The sequence below is a fragment of the Haliotis asinina genome, chromosome 13 (assembly GCF_037392515.1).
Source record: "Haliotis asinina isolate JCU_RB_2024 chromosome 13, JCU_Hal_asi_v2, whole genome shotgun sequence".
Taxonomy (NCBI): Eukaryota; Metazoa; Mollusca; class Gastropoda; order Lepetellida; family Haliotidae; genus Haliotis; species Haliotis asinina.
Genome location: NC_090292.1, coordinates 7,858,653 through 7,880,027, shown reverse-complemented (window position 1 = coordinate 7,880,027; position 21,375 = coordinate 7,858,653). Strand labels below are relative to the sequence as shown.

The 21,375-nt window shown below is 41.2% G+C and overlaps 1 protein-coding gene across 1 annotated transcript; it reads left to right on the top strand.

The window, feature by feature from the left end:
- Window positions 1–4,005: 4,005 nt before the first annotated feature.
- LOC137260145 (chymotrypsinogen A-like) lies at window positions 4,006–15,931 on the top strand. The gene is made up of 7 exons (XM_067797842.1): window positions 4,006–4,069; window positions 9,642–9,809; window positions 10,382–10,455; window positions 11,155–11,243; window positions 11,977–12,236; window positions 14,332–14,471; window positions 15,751–15,931. Exons 1-7 carry the CDS (start codon window positions 4,006–4,008, stop codon window positions 15,910–15,912), a joined length of 957 nt encoding a protein of 318 aa, XP_067653943.1. The 3' UTR covers window positions 15,913–15,931.
- The last annotated feature ends 5,444 nt before the right edge of the window (window positions 15,932–21,375 follow it).

The following is a 21,375-nucleotide window of genomic DNA, read 5'->3' as shown; positions in this document are numbered from 1 at the left end:
TACGTAAAACAACACTAGGATGTGTTGATGTGTGGCAAGCAGTCTCTGTCACAGAGAAAGCTCAGAGTCTGGTTTATTCACACCTATATGTCTGTCTGCCTGTCTGCTAAAGACAACATGCAATACACAGCTTCAATCATTGACCACGTGCAATTTGAACTTAACACCTATCAGACTATACGACATAAAGAAAATAAGTTGATTTATGACTCGTGAACCCGAGTCCCGTGTCTGCCACATTATGTAATTAGGCACGTGTGATACACATGACATGTTTTTATGTCTGTGGGTTGCAAACAAACTACATTCATTTTTTTTCGGATGACTGGATCTGACGGACACTGGTGCAAACTCTTGTCAGTTTCAAGCCCTGCTTTGTACTTGGACGAATGACAGATTCCAGCCAAGCAGTAGTTAACCATCTCTACTGACATGATTTTTTATTGGATCAAGCGCAAATTCAGAGTTTGTATTTTCCAAACCCAACATCTCTATATACATCCTTCATGGATAACGACTTCTTTTCGTGTATATGATTTTGTATACGAATCCATACTGAAAAGACGCATCAAGTACACAAAAAGAAGTTGTTATCCATAAAGAATCTTACTTTCTTGTGACTGGCAAATGCCCATCAAACAGATCATCTTTCTGTACACACAATGAACCCTCAGCATATCAGCAAATGAAACAGCCAATCGTCGTTACACTTAAGTGCATATCCATCTGCTATGACTGGGTTCGGTCTCCCGAGGGCTTCGTTTCGGGGGAAGTAAGCCCAAGTACAAAATATTGCACTTTTGAATCGCGATTGTACGCTTATAATTTTGTTTATTTGGTTTTTTTTTAAAGCAGCAATGTATATTATATGTCATGAATAAGTGATAAATGTGTTTTAATTATGTTTGATTTTTTGGTTGCATGTGACCTTTAAAATGGCTCTTCTGCCTTAATTGAAGAAATGGTGTTTGTACTAGCGTTTGTTTGTACTTGTCTTTCCTGAGAGACAGACAATCCGGAACAGCATGTTGCGTGTTGGTGATGACTTAAGAGAAGAACTCCATGGTGATGACCTGTGTGAGGATCGCGATGGTGGCGACCTGTGTGAGGAAACAGGTATCAATCATATGTGTGAGACCGATTTCCAGGTCCGAGATTGGTTACTGCAGACTGTTTGCAGTGAACACGTACCGATGAATTTCACTTTTAACAAACACGTAAATCGAAAAAAGTGAAATCAGGATTTCGAATCCTCATAATCCTACCTTGCCAAGTGAACATTTAAATCAATGAATTTTATTCCACTTAGCATAAAAGTTGATTGATAAACATTCGTATGTCACCATTACTGATTTGCATTTAAGGGGGTATAGACATTAAATGAAACATCAAGAACAAATAGAGTTGGTATGAGTTAACACTCATCATGAACACACGTGGATTTGTTTCAGTCGTCCAGTTACTGTGCCTATCTCCTTGTGATACAAACCAATACTGGCGATTTGAATCTATGACCAAAGCAAGGTAAAAATAGGAGGTTTCGATCTTATTTTCACTTCATCAGGTTGACCTTTTTGTTTAAAGTGAAATCAGTCGGTGATGACCCGTTTTGGGCATTGCCGTTAAAAGGCAGAGGGCATGTTTCCCTTTGAAAACACTCAGCATATGTATACTTCTCGCAAAAAAATGAAGCGACAACTATTTTCGGTAGAATCTCTTTATCAGTCTCGATAGCGAGTGTTGCCAACATGATACTGAAAGCTAAATATTCAAAGAACATAACCTATAATGACTGTCAAATTGGTGTATCGGATAACATTGACAACACCACCCGAATACAACCACCCTCAGAAACTACATGAAAAATGTGTGGCATGAATGTACTGTGCAACTTAACTTGGTCTTCACGTCATTGTTATGGATGATAATACCCGTCCATGAATTACAACGAGTTGTTAAGAGTTGTTAATGATGTTAGTTAGCAACATCACAAATGGACTGGCCTACGAAGTCACCTGACCTTAATCCCACTGAATATGGCCTGGCATTATTGGAAGTCGTAGTTACGGTGTCCATGTTCAGCTCCAGACTCTGGATGACCTTGAGCAGGACGTCACAGAGAGAATGGCAGAACATTCCTCAATGTAAAGACTTGTGGAAGCTTGCATTTGTTCTCATAATGGTCATACGCGTTACTGGACACTGCTTCAATGTCCAAAACTGATTTGAACCTTAATGGTAACAATTAGCTGCATCAATGTTGCACATTTTGCACGACTGTTTTACGAGTTCAGACAGGGTAGACAGTAGACAGGTCGAGAAGTGGGAGACCACAGGTGAACACGCCCCAAGAGGACCGCTACATCAGGATTACTCACTAAATCCCGGCAACAGCAACGGCACTTGGACATCGTGTCAGTCGACAGACAGTATCACGACGACTGCGTGAACTTGATATTCTTGCACGACGTCCATACCGTGGGGTGGTACTGTCACAACAGCATCAGTGTAGCAGGCTCATGGGGAAAGACAAGTTCAATGTTGACAAGTCCGAGACTGGTCACCTGACTTCCTTTCAGATGAGAACTGGTTCTGCGTATATAATGAAAGCCCTGGTGTATAATGAAAGTGGTGTTAGGGTGTGGGAAGGAATATGTGAAAGACAGAAAACAAGTCATCATTCGTGTCAACGTTAGTGTATAGAGGTACAGGTATGACATTCTGTCACCGGTCGTCCTTCAATTCGTTCAGTAAAAGCCACGTGGCATTGTCCGCCAACGTGATAATGCAAGATATGAGACTGACAAGAGACTACCCGGACAAAATAAACGTCCGCGTCTTACAATAAACCAGCGTGTTCATCAGACATGCATCCTATCAAGCATAAGTATGTGGGCCACCTCGACAAGCAGGTTAGGAACAGACCAATGTCCCAAGTCAACGTGCGGCAGCTGGTACAGTGTCTGAATGATGTCTGGCAACAGATTCCACGCAACGTCATTAGACGCTTAACGTCAAGCATGCACCGACGTATTGTTGCCTGTGTCAATGGTCAAAGGGGACATACTCGCTACAGAGGCTGCACATTGCCCTCATTTGTGTACCTGGCATTTTGACAAACTTACGGTTTGTTCAGTTTCATTGTCATGATCCAGTTTTGGACAACCCCCTATCACCTACCCTCACCCCCTTATGTGCTAGTTTCCTTTCCACTTCTTAATCAATATTATTTCTGACTTGTGTTAATGTTCAACTACTGCATAAATGAATACTCTTATGAAATATACAACATATTTTGTTGAAATCGTCTTTACTTAAATGTATTACGAAACACGTGATATACTTTCTTTTGGGCGGTAGTTTATATCTATTTTACATCATTGTCATGTTACTGTATTTAATTAATGATCCTCATTATCGATTGGATGAAGCATACGTTCTTGTGTAGAGCCAGCGTGTGGGTAGTGCGATGAGAAGTTATCAGGGAGCCGAGTGACGCCATTCATACATACACGTGTTGTTTTTTGTACATTACGTTACATGTCTTTGTCAGATACGAGTTTATCTCAACTCGCTCGTAAGATACTTTGAAACTGTTGCTTATAAATGGTACCAGACAGACATAGTTGAATAATCTTTCACCGTATCTTCCGGAAGCGAAACTTCGATCTTGGGCTCGGATGACGTAATTTTCTTAGTTTGTGACGTCACAACGTTTTGTTCTTAAAACATCTGCAATATAATCGCATATCGCTTCCATAGAACAGTCACTGCGTATTCACGTGAATACCAAATGTTTGTATCACTATTATGGCAAATCCCGCGTTTTGGGTAGAGTGTAAGTTATATTCACCCGATAGAAGTAGAAAGTTATTGAGGCGATCAAGTTATCAAGGGACAGGTCTTTTTATGCTTATGTGGCATGTCTTATCTTTGTTGAAGACACCTATCCTACCTACGCGGTGCCAGGTGCGGACGGAGTAGCTCTATCGTCGTCTTCCAACAATGATGTCTCCCCTCGTCGTCCTGGTACTCACGTGTCTTGTACATAGTAGTGTTCAACAAACAGGTAAGAAATAACACCCCACCCCCACCCCCACCCCCACCCCCTTTGTTTTCCTACCGCCCCCTGTATACTGAAGCGTCTCTATTTTTGAAGTGATAATAATAGAAATCGGGTAAAACATTACCACAATTCAGTTTTCAGTTCTGAGCTCCCCGGGGATTATTCTAAAAGAAGCTGTAAACATCCAGAAGTTTATGTATGGTATTTCTATATGATGTAGTTTGCGATAGACTCTTAAAGACACCTACAAGTATTTGTTCAGTGCTGAATAATATTATCGCTGACATGCGATGTTTAGAATTGAAACATTGTTGCTTGTTAGGATTGTCAGCTCATTAGGGTTGTTCTCTGTCTCGCCTACATTCTTAAGACAATACTTCATGGTCTGGTGACCACAGTTTACGCAATGATAAACGAGCGACACCCCTTGATTTGAAACTGAACTCTTCTATTTCAAAGGGGAAAAAGAGATATACAGAGGTAAATTGGTATTTATTGATATTAAAAGATATTTAAAGATATTTAATGTCTTAATGGGAAGAAATATTAGGAAGACGATTTTTCCAGAATTGTTGGTATATATACATTCAATGCCCAATAGATGCACTCAGAGTTTAAAATTGAAATATTTCCAATACAAGATTACTCAGAATATTTTTTTAAAAATGGTTAGAAGATCACCAGTATGCAGATTTCGTAAACAAGCACTAGAGTCTGTATGGCATCTACTGTTTGTGTGTAGTTTTCTAAAGGTCGTGCGGACCGAATTGTACACATGCCTCCGGATATTCGGCGAAGGACAAATTGAATTAACATTACAAAATGTATTATTTGGTTTTAAGGAGAAAAATAACAACCCTCTAAACATTATTTGCCTAACAGCGACGAACAATATTTACACTATGAGCAGAAAAGAAGTTAAAACAAACTAACACCAGACCAAATGTGAGATAACAATATACTGCCAACCATGTAAATTTATTGCCTTTGCACGACCAAGCTGACGTGGATCTCTTCGACAAAAAAGTCTTCATATTTTGAAATGTACTCCGTTTATAAAAATAATCACTACTAAAAGAATAACGATCATTCCCCAATGCTTTACACTGAAGTAAATAATTGTATTCAATTTGAATATACTTATCTTCCTACTCTAGTAAACACTGACAACAGTCAATGAAGATCACTACAGCCCTGGTCAGGCGGTTTCATTATAAGAGCTGGGATGCATTTTTCATCCTAATTAGTCAGCTTTGTTTTTTCTTGGCGATTGGAAACGTAGGTGAATAGAGATGTAGGCGATTGGAGACCAACCCACTCATGGGTGAGAGCCAGTGGATATGTCAATGACATTACAGCAATAGTGTTTGTTATAACAGTATACACTTCGTACTTACAGAGGCCAAACCACATAGAAACCATAGACTTCACATAATGTACGGCAGTTGGGTAGCTTGGTGGTTAGCGTGTTCGTTCGTCACACCGAAGTCTCCCGTTCTTTTGTTGTAAGGTGTTGGCTTCATGCCAGTTTTATTGGCGCTTACATGTTATGGCAAACTTATCCTTTCAGGTTGCCACCTAACAAGGGGCTCTACAGTACGAGGGGATGTCAATAAGTTTTGAGCCTTGAGTATTTTTCATACCCAGGTGTCACAGCCTATGGTACGACATTGAACCTTGGGGTGTAGCTGATGTGATATATAAGTTTTGGTATCCTACTCTCAGAAGTTATTGAACAGCTCACATTGACAGAAAGAGACACCCCCCCCCCCCCCCCTCACGGCAGTGAAAATGAATAAAATTGAGTATAGAGCAGTAGTTAAGTTTTTAGTTCTTGAAGGGAACTCGAGGAAGAACATTGAAGAAAGGCTTTCAGCAGTTTATGGTAAGTCTTCCCCTTCATCTGCTACCATCAAACGATGGGTCAATGAATTTAAGCATGGTAGAGACAGTCTTGAAGATGACATCCGTCCAGGTCGCCCAGCAACATGTACTAGTAAGGAAAACATTCACAGAGTGCATAGACTTGTGCTGGAAAATCGTCGAATCACACTCCACGAGTTAGAGGAGACCACAGGCATTTCACACGGATCCATCGAGACAATTCTTCATGAACATCTCGTCATGTCTAAGGTGTGCGCAAGATGGGTGCCAAGAATGCTTACAGATGAAATGAAGCAAACAAGGGTCACCATAAGCAAATCCATGCTAACCAGATATTCAAGAATCCAGAAGATTTTCACCTTAGGCTAGTAACCTGTGATGAAACCTGGATCCACCACTATGATCCTGAGAGCAAACAAGAATCCATGGAATGGAAACATGTCAGTTCTCCCAGGACCAAAAAGTTCAAAGCTTCCAGATCAGTGCAGAAGGTAATGGCGACAGTCTTCTGGGATAGCATCCACATAGATTACTTACCAAAAGGAAGAACAATGAATGGGGAATATTACGTTAACTTGTTGAGGCAATTGCGACAGTCAATCAAGGAGAAGCGCCTGGGCAAGATCAGACGTGGTATTCTTCTACATCAAGACAATGCTCCAGTACACACCTCTCACGTTGCAGCCGCTGGTGTCCAGGATCCCCCCTACTCTCCAGACCTTGCACCAAGTGATTACCATCTATTCCCAGATCTCAAGAAACACTTGCGTAGTCGTAGATTTCAGGATGATAATGAGCTTATTGCTGCTACTGAGGCTTGGTTTGAGGACCAAAATGGGGCCTTCTACAGAGATGGCATCAGCGCCTGGCAGAAAAGATGGAACAAGAGTCTTGACTCACAGGGGGACTATGTTGAAAAATAAATGTGGTTCATACCAATATTTTGTGTTTTTCTGTGCAAGGCTCAAAACTTACTGACATCCCCTCGTATGTTAATCAAAACTTACATACCTCACAATGACTGGGTTAACAAAACTTAGATACCGCCCAATTACTGGTCTAACATTGCATAATCAAAACTTAGATACCACACAATTACTGGTCTACCACTACATGTTCAAAGCTTACATACCTCACAGTTACTGGTCTAACACTACATGTTCAAATCTTACATACCACACAATTACTGGTCTAACACTACATGTTCAAGCTTACATACCACACAATTACTGGTCTAACACTACATGTTCAAGCTCACATACCACACAATTACTGAAGAGGACACATTTTTACAGATACACAGCTTCTGTCTTGCAGTGGATGCGACGTTTCAGTGTAGATCCTAACATAGTTATCATTCCTTGATAACGGTGTTAGGATCTACAGGAATGAAAATGTTGTGGCACTATGACGCTATGGTTTTTGTACAACCTACTTAGTATCACCGACTATTCTTATCATCAGTATATGGACCACGGCACCTCTCGGATAATGGTTCACCTGGGATTGGTCATGTTACTAACTGTGTAACTAGGACTGAAAAATCTTTCTTCTGACCTCTTGTCATAATTTGCTTTCATTTGTCGTGGGCGTTTTGTATATTATCCACATAAGCCCTAGGACAGCGAGCTAGAGACGTGGAAACATACTCCTGTAAACTCCTATAAACCCATCTTGTACCTATCGTTAAGACAACTATCTTTCAAGTGCTATAAACTTACACGGACAGTCTCATCAAAGAGGACCAAAACCCTAGCTAACTATAATCCTCACAAAAAGTTGAGTAACACATCTTTTTAGTCTCATAACATTTTCATGTACTGAAATTGCAAATCATGCAATGATGCAATAGGAAGGTGAAACACACGTATGCACAATTAACAAAAGGAAATGAAACGGTATTGAGCAATAATAGACTTACAAATCATTAAACGTTTGTACCCGTGAAACAGTCGTGCAAAAGGTGCCGCATTGAAGATGATGTTGACATTGAAGGTCAAGTCTGTATTGGACAGTGCACGCTAAGTTCATTATGCATGTGCGAGATGTGAAGCCACACATTTTGCATGTAGTTGCTGAGGGTGGGTGTGTTCGGATGACATTATCGAGTTTATCAGATAAGTCAGTTTGACACTTACTAAAGTTTATATATTCTTTGACTATGTACCTTTCAATACATCCCGGCAAAAATCGCCGTCGAGACTGATAAAGCTATTACACTGAAAATGCTTGAAGTTCACATGCAACCAATACATCAAACATGATTAAAACTCAGGTATCACTTATTCATAATACATAAAAAATGCATTGCTGATTGGAAAAAAAACAAATAAACAATAGTATAAGCGAATAATCGCAAATCAAAAGTGCAATATTTTGTTCTTGGGTTTAATTCCCTCGAAACGACGCAGTCGCGATATCAAACCTAATCAGAGCCGGTCAATGTGCACTCAAGTGTAACGAAGCCTTCTCAGACCACTGGGTCATTTGCTGATGTGCTGAGCCGGCTCTTTGTTTCCGGCTTATAAGCCCGACTTAACTTTAAATTGCATGTGGTCAGGTATTGAAATTGTGCATTGCATGCTCTTATCAGTAGACAGGTATACAGACACAATAAGCATGACATTGAGTTTCTCTGTGACAGAATCTGCTTATCACAGTCAACATGTGTTTTGCTAATGTAAACATGTTTTGTTTATTTACTTGTTTGTGTACAAACCAAGATTAGACTACTGCTCACGACCTCATACTCCGGGCAGGTACACTGTTTCAAGCTCCGCGAACCAATTCACTGCGCATGCGTTATGGGCGCAGCACAGCATAGGTGTTGTAACCACCTTTCCCCAAGCTCTGGGGCTTTTTTTCAACTTTATAGATTGAATTGGCGTTTTTGATGATTTGTTTCGGAAAGGACATACCGAAATGTATCAGAATCTGCAGAGTTGTGTTTTACGTTCCATGTCACCATTACGGTATTTGTATGTAGCATAAATTCCTCACAAGCAATCTACACAACAAATAAATGTTGTCATTTACCAAGCCGTCTAAGTTTAAGGCTGTAAGTCTTTACGTCGTCAGTGTCTCTAACATCAACCAAAACAGGAAATGTTTCAGAAAGCATCAGGAAGACCCTGAACCGGGACCTGCGCTATGATCAAATCACTTACACTGTGATACCTTTACTATCACTGATTTCGTGTTAACATTTGTTAGCTTTGTACATTAATCGCATCTAGCTGGTTTCTTGATTATGTTGTTATCTGTCTATCTGTATGTATGTATGTAGGTATGTATGTAGGTAGGTAGGTAGGTAGGTACGTACGTACGTACGTACGTACGTACGTACGTACGACATTGCACCAACAGATCTGATCATCCACCAAGGCTTACTGAAGACTAACTCACTCTAACCCGGATGTTCATCTTGTGTGTATGTTCACTGAGTATTACCCCAGCCATGTGAGTGCAGTCGGTATATAATCAGCTGGCTATATAACTACATGGTATATGCAAATAATCCAGTCTGCCCCAGACAATCCAGTGATCAACATCATGAACATCAATTCGTTGTTAGTGGTTTTTACGGGATGTTGCAAGGTACATGATAAGCATTGCCTTTGGTCTGTAGTTTGAAGCGCTATGCAAAAATGTAACTTGTAAAGACGTTACTGATATGCTTCTGTTGTTCCAGAATGCGAGACGCAATATGGCGGCCATTGCCGTGGTCTGTTCGGTACATCCTGTAACCCCGGGGAACTTCAGACGCTCAGCCACTGTGGCTTCCTCAGTTTCTGCTGCTACCCCGACCCCACCACCACCCATGTCACTCAGGCACCCGGACAAGTCTCCCACGGAAATGGTGAGGAACTGCTTTTACTCTTGGCTATGCGCAATAATGTGCATCTTGTATATTGTTTCTTTGTCTGTTGTGTGTTTGTTTCTTGTTTTATGCCTCACTCAGCTGCAATCCAGCTGTATGGTGTGGGTCTGTACGTAACCGAGTCTGGACCAGACAATCCAGGGACCAACAGTTTGAGTATCGATCTTCACGATTGGGATACGATGACATGTGTAAACCAAGCCAGTGAGCCTAACCACAAGATCCTGTTAGTCGCTTCTTGGGACAAGATTGTATTGTTGAAGACCAGATCTCATACCGGTCTAGATGGGTATATTTAGAAAATGCAAAATTAACAAACGCCAACATTACATAGACATCTCAGCTTCTTATTTGACATGTGCAAAATGGTCCAGTTTGAACATATAAGAGTGTAATGACTGTTTTGTATAATTCAAATATCCTGATCATGTTGTGTTCTTAGAATGCGATTGGATCGCCTTGTGTGGACTTGTATGTGTGTTTCTGTCGTCGTTGTTTGCGAATGCCTGTGATGAACATGACGATGTCATTTACGTTACGATCGTTGACAGGGCAGTGTGGTGTCCCAGATGTCAGCAGGATAGTTGGAGGATCGCAAGCTGCAGCTGGGGAGTTCCCATGGCAGGTACGACCCTCCAGCACACCAACATCACCACCAAAATGGCACCTTCATCCAAAATACCATCTTTAGAGAAGCTTCATAACGCCATCACACCTCATCTCACAGTCGCCAAAACACTATAAACACTACCACAATCTGCTGAAAACAATGATAAACAAGCATCAAATTATCACATCAATGTCACGCTGCCTTCACACTAATATCACAAACACACTTACATCACAAACACACTAACATCACAAACACACTAACATCACATTGCACATCAACCCACCCTCTCATCCACCCACTCACTCCTAATTCACCCAACCCACTAAACCCTTCACTCTTCAGCCCATCCACCCTCAACCCTTCACTACTCATCTACACACCTAATCACACACTCACCTACACACTCACCAACACACTCACCCACACCTCTCAACCCTTCACTAATCCAGTCACCAACACGCTCACCCATAATTCTCAACCCCATCACTAATCCCCTCGACGACACACTCACCCACACACTCATCAACACACACAAACCCACACCTCTCAACCCCGTCACTTATCCACTCACCCACCCAATCGCCCCCTCTCTTACTCACTACTCACTTACTCACTCACTCATCGCTCACTCACTTACTCACTCACTCATCAACCGATCACTCACCACCATCTGTCCCTCACTAATCCAGTGCCCCTGCTGTGTTGGTTTAGGTGTCCCTGCAGTACAGACAAGCTCACATGTGTGGAGGCACTCTGATCGACGACCAATGGATTGCTACTGCTGCTCACTGTTTCGAAGAGTATGGATACTTATCCATTGTTACAGCTGTATAACCCGACACAGCTGGTTTTGTCTGATCCTTACACAGTTATAGGGGATCTGTGCACCACTCAGAGCATCCTACCTTAAATCTCGGAGGGTTTGAATATTCCATGTTGTTTTTGGCTCATTGATGCCAGCATAGAACAGACGGTTTTCTGTAATAAACCAGTATGGACAACATCTAATGATGACCTTGCTAGTGGTGATAACTTTCACCATCATGTTTCAGTAATGTAAAACGATGCCCATGATGACGATCACTGGATTGTCTGGAGCAGACTACATTACTTACAGACCAACACGATGTAGTTGCAATATGGCTGACTAACATTACACAACAAATCAACTACCCAATCATCACGCGTGATTTTTCGTTAAATTCTCAGTTGCTTGGAATGACAAAGACAGGGGAGGCAACTCTCGATTCTTCAGTTAACTTTTAAGCTGCTTGGAATCACTAAATCAGGGGAGACAACTCACACTTGCTCGGGTGGTTTTCTCAGTAAAACATACCTGGAGGCGACATTGAATGACTAAGGAACTGGATTCATCACTCAACTGCTCAAGCTAGTTTACCTTTGGAACCCACTAAAAGTTTTCATTTTACGTCTGTAGCTGTTTCCATATCGTCAGTTTGATTACCGGATCCGATTCAATCTTGTAAACGCTGTGCCCAAGACTAACTCATTGCATGTCATGTATTTCTGTAGTACCGATATGGGAAGTTGGGACGTCGTGATGGGCGGCATCGACAACTACCACGTCTACCAGTCCCAGGTACACAAGATTGAGCGCATCATCACTCATGCAAGCTTCAACGGCAAAACGAATTCTCACGACATAGCAATGGTGAAACTCACGCAGCCAGTGAGTATGGGTAAAATGTTGAAGCCTGCATGTCTTCCGGCCGCAGGGGAGAGCTTTGACAACGTCGTCTGCACCGTATCTGGATGGGGAGCAAACCATTACGGTCAGTGTTGAGGATCTTCCGTTTTCGTCAATAGTTCCACATTTCAAGTTGACATCGTAAGTTTCCCAGAGTCAGTAATGAATCGTCATCGCCGTATCTATGGTAACATTTATGTCTGTTCTTAGGCAATGCTTGAAAAAAGTCCCAAATGACATATGACACGCACCCCGTATGTTCATAAGGATGTATCACCGTGGAACCATTTTGTATAGAAAACGTCAGTCACTTTAGTAGACCTGATGTTTCCATATGATGTTCATTGAACGGTATCATTATTGGATCATAAATAGAAAAATAATGACTCTAGAGGTTAACGCGATTTCTGAAAAACGGAATGACACTTAGTGTTGTGGTCGGGTTATTTTTACACTGGCGAAGATGGATGAGACAGCCAATTTCACGATATTCAAAACGTAATTTTGACATGCCTAAAACACCAGTTCATACCGGAAAAAACTTATTGGGTTTCCTTTGTTAGAATTATTCTTCTTAGTCATGGCTTCGGAAATGTATGACTTACTTAAAATGTAAGCAATATGCAGTATTTCAAGCAGAGGTGCAAAGACAAGGCTGGTATAATTGAATAATGTCATCAGCCTGTGTCAACTTCTTTTCAGAACAAAAGTATTGTATTAATACAGACATTTACCTTACAAAGATTAAATCACATTTAGGTGTAACGCACATTTAGGTGTAAAGTCCAAGATGATTCAGATTGTTTTGTTTTCAGTCCGAAGCTGGTCTTTTCCTACATCATGAAAGCATAACGATATTAAGATAAGTTGTCATAGTTTCTGCTGCATGCAGATATACGAAATCGTACTTTTGTCAGTTTAAACTGGGGAAAGGGACAAACGAAATGCTGGTCATGAATGACAAAAAAGGCGAACATTTCCCTATATATTGCAAATATTCATCTATGATCATTACGTCTGCAATAATAAAGACAAAAAACAACGACTAATACTAACCCATGAGGACTGATTTAAACAGTGATGTATCAAAAGACTTTACATGAAGCACAAAGTGTTATCTAAATGGACAATAGGATCCCTTCTGTCTAAATGCTGACGCAGATGATTTAAGAGCTCTTCGATACGATACGTGAATATGCTGTAGTAAATTCACATGTGACTGGCCATGTACTGACCTTGACCGACTCGTGCTTGTGTTGATCACGCAATATACGTGTGCTCACGTGAAATTTTCTTACACAAAGCTCTTGACAACGTGGAAACACGATAATGTCTGACATGCCGACGTAGGATAAAGGTCTCAAAATTACATTCTTTGCAACGATACGCCATTACATTTGTGAAGAACAAAATACAAGTTGCAAAAAATAGAAAACCTAAATAGGAAACATATGAACCCTTAATCTACACACTCCAGACATTGTATTAGACAAATTACCAACGGATGAGTCTTGTGACCGCTGATTTTGAAACGATTCGTCTTTGTGAGATCAAACCCAATGTAAAACGGAAGCGGCGTGGATGACAGTATAACACATTGCTTTTGGGTTAAACGGTGTCATACCGTCAAATTCAGTCACTGCAGTAAACTGTCGTAAATCCTACAATGGTGTGTGGTTTAACGAAATTATCCCATTATTATTGACGTTAGCGTAGAAATGTCATAACGTAGTTCTACCGTTGCATTTTCACGTGATGTTACCGTATATTTTACGGCAAAATTTTACAGTGAACCAACGGTCCAGACATAAATTCTGTATGTTACTTCGCACTGGAAATATTGACTTTTTGTTTAAGGCAGCCCTTATGTTGCACCACATACTCAGGCTGAGAGACAAAATATAAATTGTAGATGGGTGTCTGTGGATTTGCTGATTTTTCTATAATGTGCGTATTTATAGGATGCACACAGTGGGACTGTTAAGATTTCACACATGTGATATTGGCCTCAGGGCCATCTATAGAAACAAAAAAATCTGTCCTTACTTTCGTTTCATAATTTCGAAGTAATGTTCATTTTGTTCACAGCAAAGTTTTTAGACGTATAAAAACGATTGACCTGACGTGTAGGAACTGCACGCCTCGTGTCATCAAATTTCTGTTGTTTTCCGCTCATCTAGATGGACCTGGCACCCGCTATCTCGAGAAGGTCAACGTCCCTGTCATCACCAACAGCATGTGTAAATACTACCTCGGTAACGTGATCTTTGACCACAACATCTGTGCCGGGCTCTCTGCAGGGGGGAAGGACGCTTGTCAGGTGAGTGGATTTAAAATTGTGTATTGATACTTCGGGATGAGTTGAATACAAAACTGGGCAGGAATCTCATTGCAGGTGATTTTATTACAAAGCTCTTGGGGGTCGTATTTCAGGTGTGATGCTTACACAATTATATGACTATCGTATTCTAGGGGAGGTCATTACAATAACAGGTGCGGGTTATATTCGAGTTTAGCTTTTTCAGAACCTGGGTCAGTGTCTGATTCAAGGTGAGTTGTTTACAAAGAAAGGTGTGGGTCGTTTTACAGGTGAGTTGTTTACAAAGCAAGGTGTGGGTCGTATTTTAGGTGAGTTGTTTACAAAGCAGGGTGTGGGTTGTATTTCAGGTGAGTTCTTTCACAAAACAAGGTGTGGGTTGGAGAACCAGAAATGCAAAGCTGGATGAGACTGTTGTTACAGTTGGATAGATGACGAACCTACATGAGGATATTATTTTGACTGGGTACGGATATCCCCCCAAGCGACAAGCTATTTTAGGAGAATCTGCCAGGTTAGCGGATGTGCTGTTATCGGATGCCCCTGGCTTATTACAGCTGCTCACGGTGAGTGAGTATAGTTTTACGCCAATTTAGCAATATACCAGCAATAACACGGCGGGGGACACCAGAAATGGGTCTGATACATTGCAGTCATATGGGTAAACGAACCCGGGTCTTCAGTATGCTGAGCGAAGACCTTTACCATTATGCTACCCCACAGCCCGTTGCTGTGGACAACATCTGTCAGACGATATCCCTGGATCCTTTCCTGAAAAAATACTTCGCATCCTTCATCCGCAAAATGATAACTAAATATAAGTCGAAGGAACCATGCTCATATTTCGAGACATCCGTATGCTCCACAATATCCGACAGACTGGGTGAGTGGGTGAGTTTAGTTTTACGTCGCACTTAGCAATATTCCAGCTATATGGCGACGGTCTGTAAATAATCGAGTCTGGACCAGACAATCCAGTGATCAACAACATGAGCATCGATCTGCGCAATGGGGAACCGATGACATGTGTCAACCAAGTCAGCTAGTCTGACCACCCGATCCCGTTAGTCGCCTCTTACGACAAGCATAGACGACTTCTTATGGCAAGCATGGGTTGCTGAAGGCCTTTTCTATCCCGCATCTTCACGGGTCTCCGACAGACTGGTGAATAACTTTGTCAGTTTATTTCAACAAGCATAGTATACACTTCTTGTTTCTGTACTAAGACAAACATGTTTGTAAGTCACGTATCCTGAACCTTTGAATGATCCTCGTTCTCTAGGGAGATTCTGGAGGTCCCATGGTCTGTAAAACTGGAGGTGTTTGGAAACTGGCGGGTATTGTTTCGTGGGGATACGGATGTGGAGACAGAGCGACACCCGGTGTCTACACACGTGTGTCCTCCTTCCTCAGCTGGATTGAAGGTGTCAAGGCCAAATACTAATTTCATGCAATTGAATAAATCATACGTAATAGCTTCAAGTGTGTCTGTTTCAATATCTAGGATCAGCGAGAGTTACGGTTAAAAAGTTGCCGTTACAAAAGGTGTAAGAAATCCCCAGTTAACCAGCATAACAGAACAAAGACAAGTCTAAAACATTCAAATATTGTATTATTAAGCAAAGAGAACTAGTTATACAAGTCACAAGTCAATTTCACAATACCGAGTTCAAATTCAATACAAATGAGACAAAATCGGTCACAGAATATATAGCAAACTCACCAAAGTCTTGACATGAGAGTGAGAAACAGTTATACACAATGAAGTAAACACATGGTCAGGCGACAGTTATGGTCCAGGAGATAATCCTACTCCAGTTTGGTTAAGAGTGAGTGAGTGACTGAGTGAGTGACCGAGTGAGTGAGAGAGTTAATGAGTGAGTGACTTTTAAGATACATGTTCTTTCACATAAAACAGCTACTCTGTTACTTTTTCTGTTACATCGAAACAAAAGCTATACGCCAGTGTTTGAAGGCCACACGTACCAAAAGACGTCAAAAGATGGACCCAGTTGTTAACCCGCTTGAAGGGCGACATTCACGGGACAGAGCAAACGGCCAACCCGGTGTATTTCCCACTGTGCTAACACGGAGAAACAGCCGTAAGTCCGCATAAGTAAACAGCGTCACGCTCTGCACCTCAACCCTCCTGGCAGCTCGCCCACAGTGGACCAGTCATAGCATGAAATTCCACACAGCGTAACGGCAATGGTATTTCAAGAAGGGTATTATCAATATTTCCTGGATGCTGTTATGTTATATGATATATAAACTATGATGGAATGGCGACATCAGAGGCGTTGAATCAACCTTACGCTAGGCATTCGCAAGAGTTAGCTCCCTTTCACTGGCAAGGCTATCTGCATGGATTTTACAGAACTTCTAACAGTTCCTGTTTCAGGAAATTATTTGATCAGCATCGATTCTCGTAGCTTATGATACAGGGGTGGATGCAGCTTTCTGAAAAAGCGGGGTGCACACTCTTGAGAAAGGGGTGGGGGTTGGTGAGTAGTGGGTGGTGCACTCTTTATTTCACGGGAGTTTCAAATACATTTTCAGCAAGAGGGTGGGGATGGGGTGCACCGCTGAGGGCGTGTTTCATTCAGAAGTAACGGAAAACAACTGATTTACCCTTCCGAGACACTGATGAACCAAATGTGAAACATACTTATATGAAACACCGATTAAACTAGTTACTACATAATAAATTGTAATATGAACTGATATTGTTACATTTGACATTGAAAAACACATTCCTTGGTGCAAGGACAGGCAGAGTTACCCCCCTTCCGTCGTTGAGCATTTGACTCGGGCGGCACTGTTTCTGGATACACAAAACCAAATGTTTTCCCGTTGTCTGCTACAGCAACGTTACATTGTCTTTAAAAATAATGGCCATTATATATATATGCCGATTATGGCATTACAGGCACAACAACAACATAAATTTGGGGCACCTGCTGAAGTACAGGAAGTTCAACACACCAACGCTAGGTCCGCACCAAGTATCACCTGTATACACATATATTTCTCCAAACATTCAGCATTAAACATATTTCTAAACAGGCATGTACAGCACTAAATATAAAACCATGAGGTCATTTATAATACTGGGTGTATGCCCATGTTATAAACCCAAACATCGTTCACAAAATCAACCAACTGCAACTGACAGCTGACTGTGGAACTAAACTTACTGATCAAGATTAGGGTCTTATAAAAGTGTTCACCATAGTAGCAGCATTATGATGACCTATTTAAACATAAACACAAAATTTCAGGCAGTGTGTTCTTATTCGTGTTTAATGGTATTTTACTTTTTTGTAATCTTTCGCTTAGTATCAATATTCAGATTTCGGGCTAGTGAATTATTTTGTGGGCTAGTAAATTTCCGACCGACTAGCAACATTTGGAAACTATTTCGCACACTGTGTATATAATATATAAATCATGATGTAAATGCACTGTCTGACTAGATATTTTCTGTCTTGCATGTACTTTAAATATCGTGTATATTTTATGTCTTGGAGACAGAGGGAGTGAGTATGGTTTTACGGTGTAATCCAAAAAGCTATGTTCTTAAAAACGGAAAATGTTATGCTAGCATGGTTGGGAACATTTTGTTCAATAAAGTTTAAAAACGAAAAATATATTATTATTTGAATAGTTCTTGAAATTGAGCAAGGCTAAGGCTAGTGTCTTCACGTACGGATCACTGGTATTTATCACCGGCATTTATACTTCCTGACTTATCATTTATACTTCCTGACTTATCATTTATACTTCCTTCCTGACTTATCATTTATACTTCCTGACTGACTTATCATTTATACTTCCTGTCTTATCATTTATACTTCCTGACATCATTTTGAAATAAGAGAAGCGAATACGGCACACATAACAGTTCGCAGCGTCAGATAAGTTTAACTGTTCATATATACCCGTTCTCAACTTGCATGTTATATATATTTCAGTGAATTTAGACCTGACCTTTTCTTACCGTATTTAACAAAAGTGTACAGCCTTTGGTCGGAAAGGCAGACTTTGACGTATCGTCGGGAGGTAGAATATCAATGACGAATTCCATGCAATCTTGAGATTACAACATCTTCGACATGGACGGTGATGTAGCCTCGTGGCTAAAGCTTTCAACTATTCTATTCCCAACACAGGTATCAAGTGTGAAGCCCTTGTCCGGAGTCCCCTGCCGTGATACTGCTAGAATAATGTCAACAGCGGCATAAACGTACACTCACTCACTCACTCACTCACTCACTCACACACTCACGCACTCACACACTCACTGCACACTTCCTTGACTCTATGTCCCATGTACAAGCTTGTCGAACAGAGTTGGAAGTTTGGACTCACGGTGAACTAGGTTTAGAACCAAATTGGTTTTTCCCATTCCGAACTCAACTTGCCTACTATGGTTATCATGAAGCAGTCTTACTTAATCTTAATCTTAATCTTAATCTTAATCTTAATCCGGTTTAGTTCGTTAGATTAGTAGTTTACCATTTCTTGCCTGGACTAACACATCTGTGCTTAGTCCAATCAAACTCGTGTTACGAACTCAACCGTCATAAACAAAGGCGATTTGGGCGACTTTGGTCCACTGCAGGGATTCCAGAGAACGTACGCCACCCGTTCACATATGTGTTCAAACTCCGTTCGTTATTTAAATCAGTTTATGTACTTGGTGAGGTAAGGTCACATTTGTTAACCGACTTCGCGGGGGTTGTCATTATATTTAAAGTTAATGTAAGTTCAATGAAAATTGAAATGTGATTGGTCATTCGGAAGGACATAGAAGAGACATAAACCCATAATGCCCCTGGTCGTGCCATGAAGCCATGTCAATTCCAGTCAAGTTTGGTAAGGGTGACAATCGATTCTCACTTTCTGTTATCTCCCTTGCTGTTGGAAATGTTCAAAGACCTCCCTCATTTTAAGCTGGGATCCACGCGCGTAGACCTGCACGTGCGGGGACCTCGAGAGATCGTGACGACAAAATCCATTTTCGTAATATTTGGAATCTCTGCTGAATCTATTAATGTTCATATGTACATGTACCCATGGAGATCCGGGTTTGAATTGGTCTTCAGGAAACCATGCGAAATGGTTAATATATGTAAATATTACCAATGAATAGCTCAACAACAGACAGGAAGAGGTAAGTTAACTATTACCAGTGAACAGCTCCACACCAAACTGGAAAATGTTAATATTACTACTGAACACCTCCACACCAAACTGGGCAATGTCGACATTAGCAGTGAACACCTCCACACCAAACTGGGCAATGTCGACATTAGCAGTGAACACCTCCACACCAAACTGGGCAATGTCGACATTAGCAGTGAACACCTCCACATAAACTGGGCAATGTCGACATTAACAGTGAACACCTCCACATAAACTGGGCAATGTCGACATTAGCAGTGAACACCTCCACACCAAACTGGGCAATGTCGACATTAGCAGTGAACACCTCCACATAAACTGGACAATGTTAATATTACAGAACAGCTCCACAACAGACTGTGAAATGTTAATATTACCAGGGAACAGCTCCACAACAAACAAGGAAACGTCAATATTACCATTAAACACCTGCACACGAAACTGGGCACAGCAACTGGAAAATGTTAATATTTCCAGTGAACACCTCCAAAACATTCTGGGACACATCAATATTACCATTGAACGATTCCACACCAAACTGGGAAACGCCAATATTACCACTGAACAGACCCCCAACAGACCGAACACTGGGCAATGTCAATATTACCAGTGAACTGGAAAATGTTAATATTACCAGTGAACAGCTCCACAACAGACTGGGCAATGTCAATATTACCAGTGAACAGCTCCACAACAGACTGGGAAATCTTAATATTACCAGTGAACAGCTCCACAACAGACTGGAAAATCTTAATATTACCAGTGAACAGCTCCACAACAGACTGGGCAATGTCAATATTACCAGTGAACAGCTCCACAAGAGACTGGGAAATGTTAATATTACCAGTGAACAGGTCCACAACAGACTGGGCAATGTCAATATTACCAGTGAATAGGTCCACAAGAGACTGGGAAATGTTAATATTACCAGTGAACAGGTCCACAACAGACTGGGAAATGTTAATATAGTCAGTGAGCATTTCAGCATGAAAGAGTTTGGGTGTGTTTTACCCAGACATCATCCTGTCAACAGATACCGTCTTGCTTGCAATCGGCCATCGCAAAGGGATCCACAAGATTTATGTTCCTAAGCACGAACATAACACGTTCAGTACATCCCCGGATGTTTGAAGAGCTCCCAACTGGTCGATCGAGCGACATCCATGTACCTGAGATTGAAATAAACCAGAGATGTGGGCAGAATGTTCGGAAACTCGGACGTTACAAATTTGTTGAGAGGCCAGTGATTTATCAAGTGGGAAATCACGTGTCACTATATCTGCCTGTTAATGGAACTAGCGACAATTCGGCGTTAAAAGCCCTATATAAAATACTGAAACCGAACCGCGACAAGTAGAAAGGTGCCCCGTCAGTCAGTGTCTGAAAGGTTTTTATTGTTGACTTTTAGCCTGAGGAGTCACGGTTTAATTACCGATTTTATCAACAAAATATTTTACCATTGCTCGCATATTTGCTTATCTTAATTGAACTGAAAAGAAATACGAAAACATATGTGCGGGTTAAATGTTATAAACCGGAACCAATATGTATTACGACATAATCACATGACATATGGACACTCCCGCAACCCTCGTCCTCCACGACCTATGACACAACTTTCTTTCTGTAACTGACAACCACTCCCGTCAAATTCGAAGACTAAGCCCTTAATGTCTTTTGATCCTCGTGCAGCACGCGCGAAAGAGTCATCAATGGCGCG

Excerpts from the sequence above, each read along its gene's own strand:
- LOC137260145 (XM_067797842.1), top strand. The coding sequence starts at position 4,006 with ATGATGTCTCCCCTCGTCGTCCTGGTACTCACGTGTCTTGTACATAGT. Across the intron at positions 10,456-11,154 it reads CTGGGGAGTTCCCATGGCAG|GTGTCCCTGCAGTACAGACA; the intron begins GTACGACCCTCC and ends GTGTTGGTTTAG. Across the intron at positions 12,237-14,331 it reads ATGGGGAGCAAACCATTACG|ATGGACCTGGCACCCGCTAT; the intron begins GTCAGTGTTGAG and ends CCGCTCATCTAG.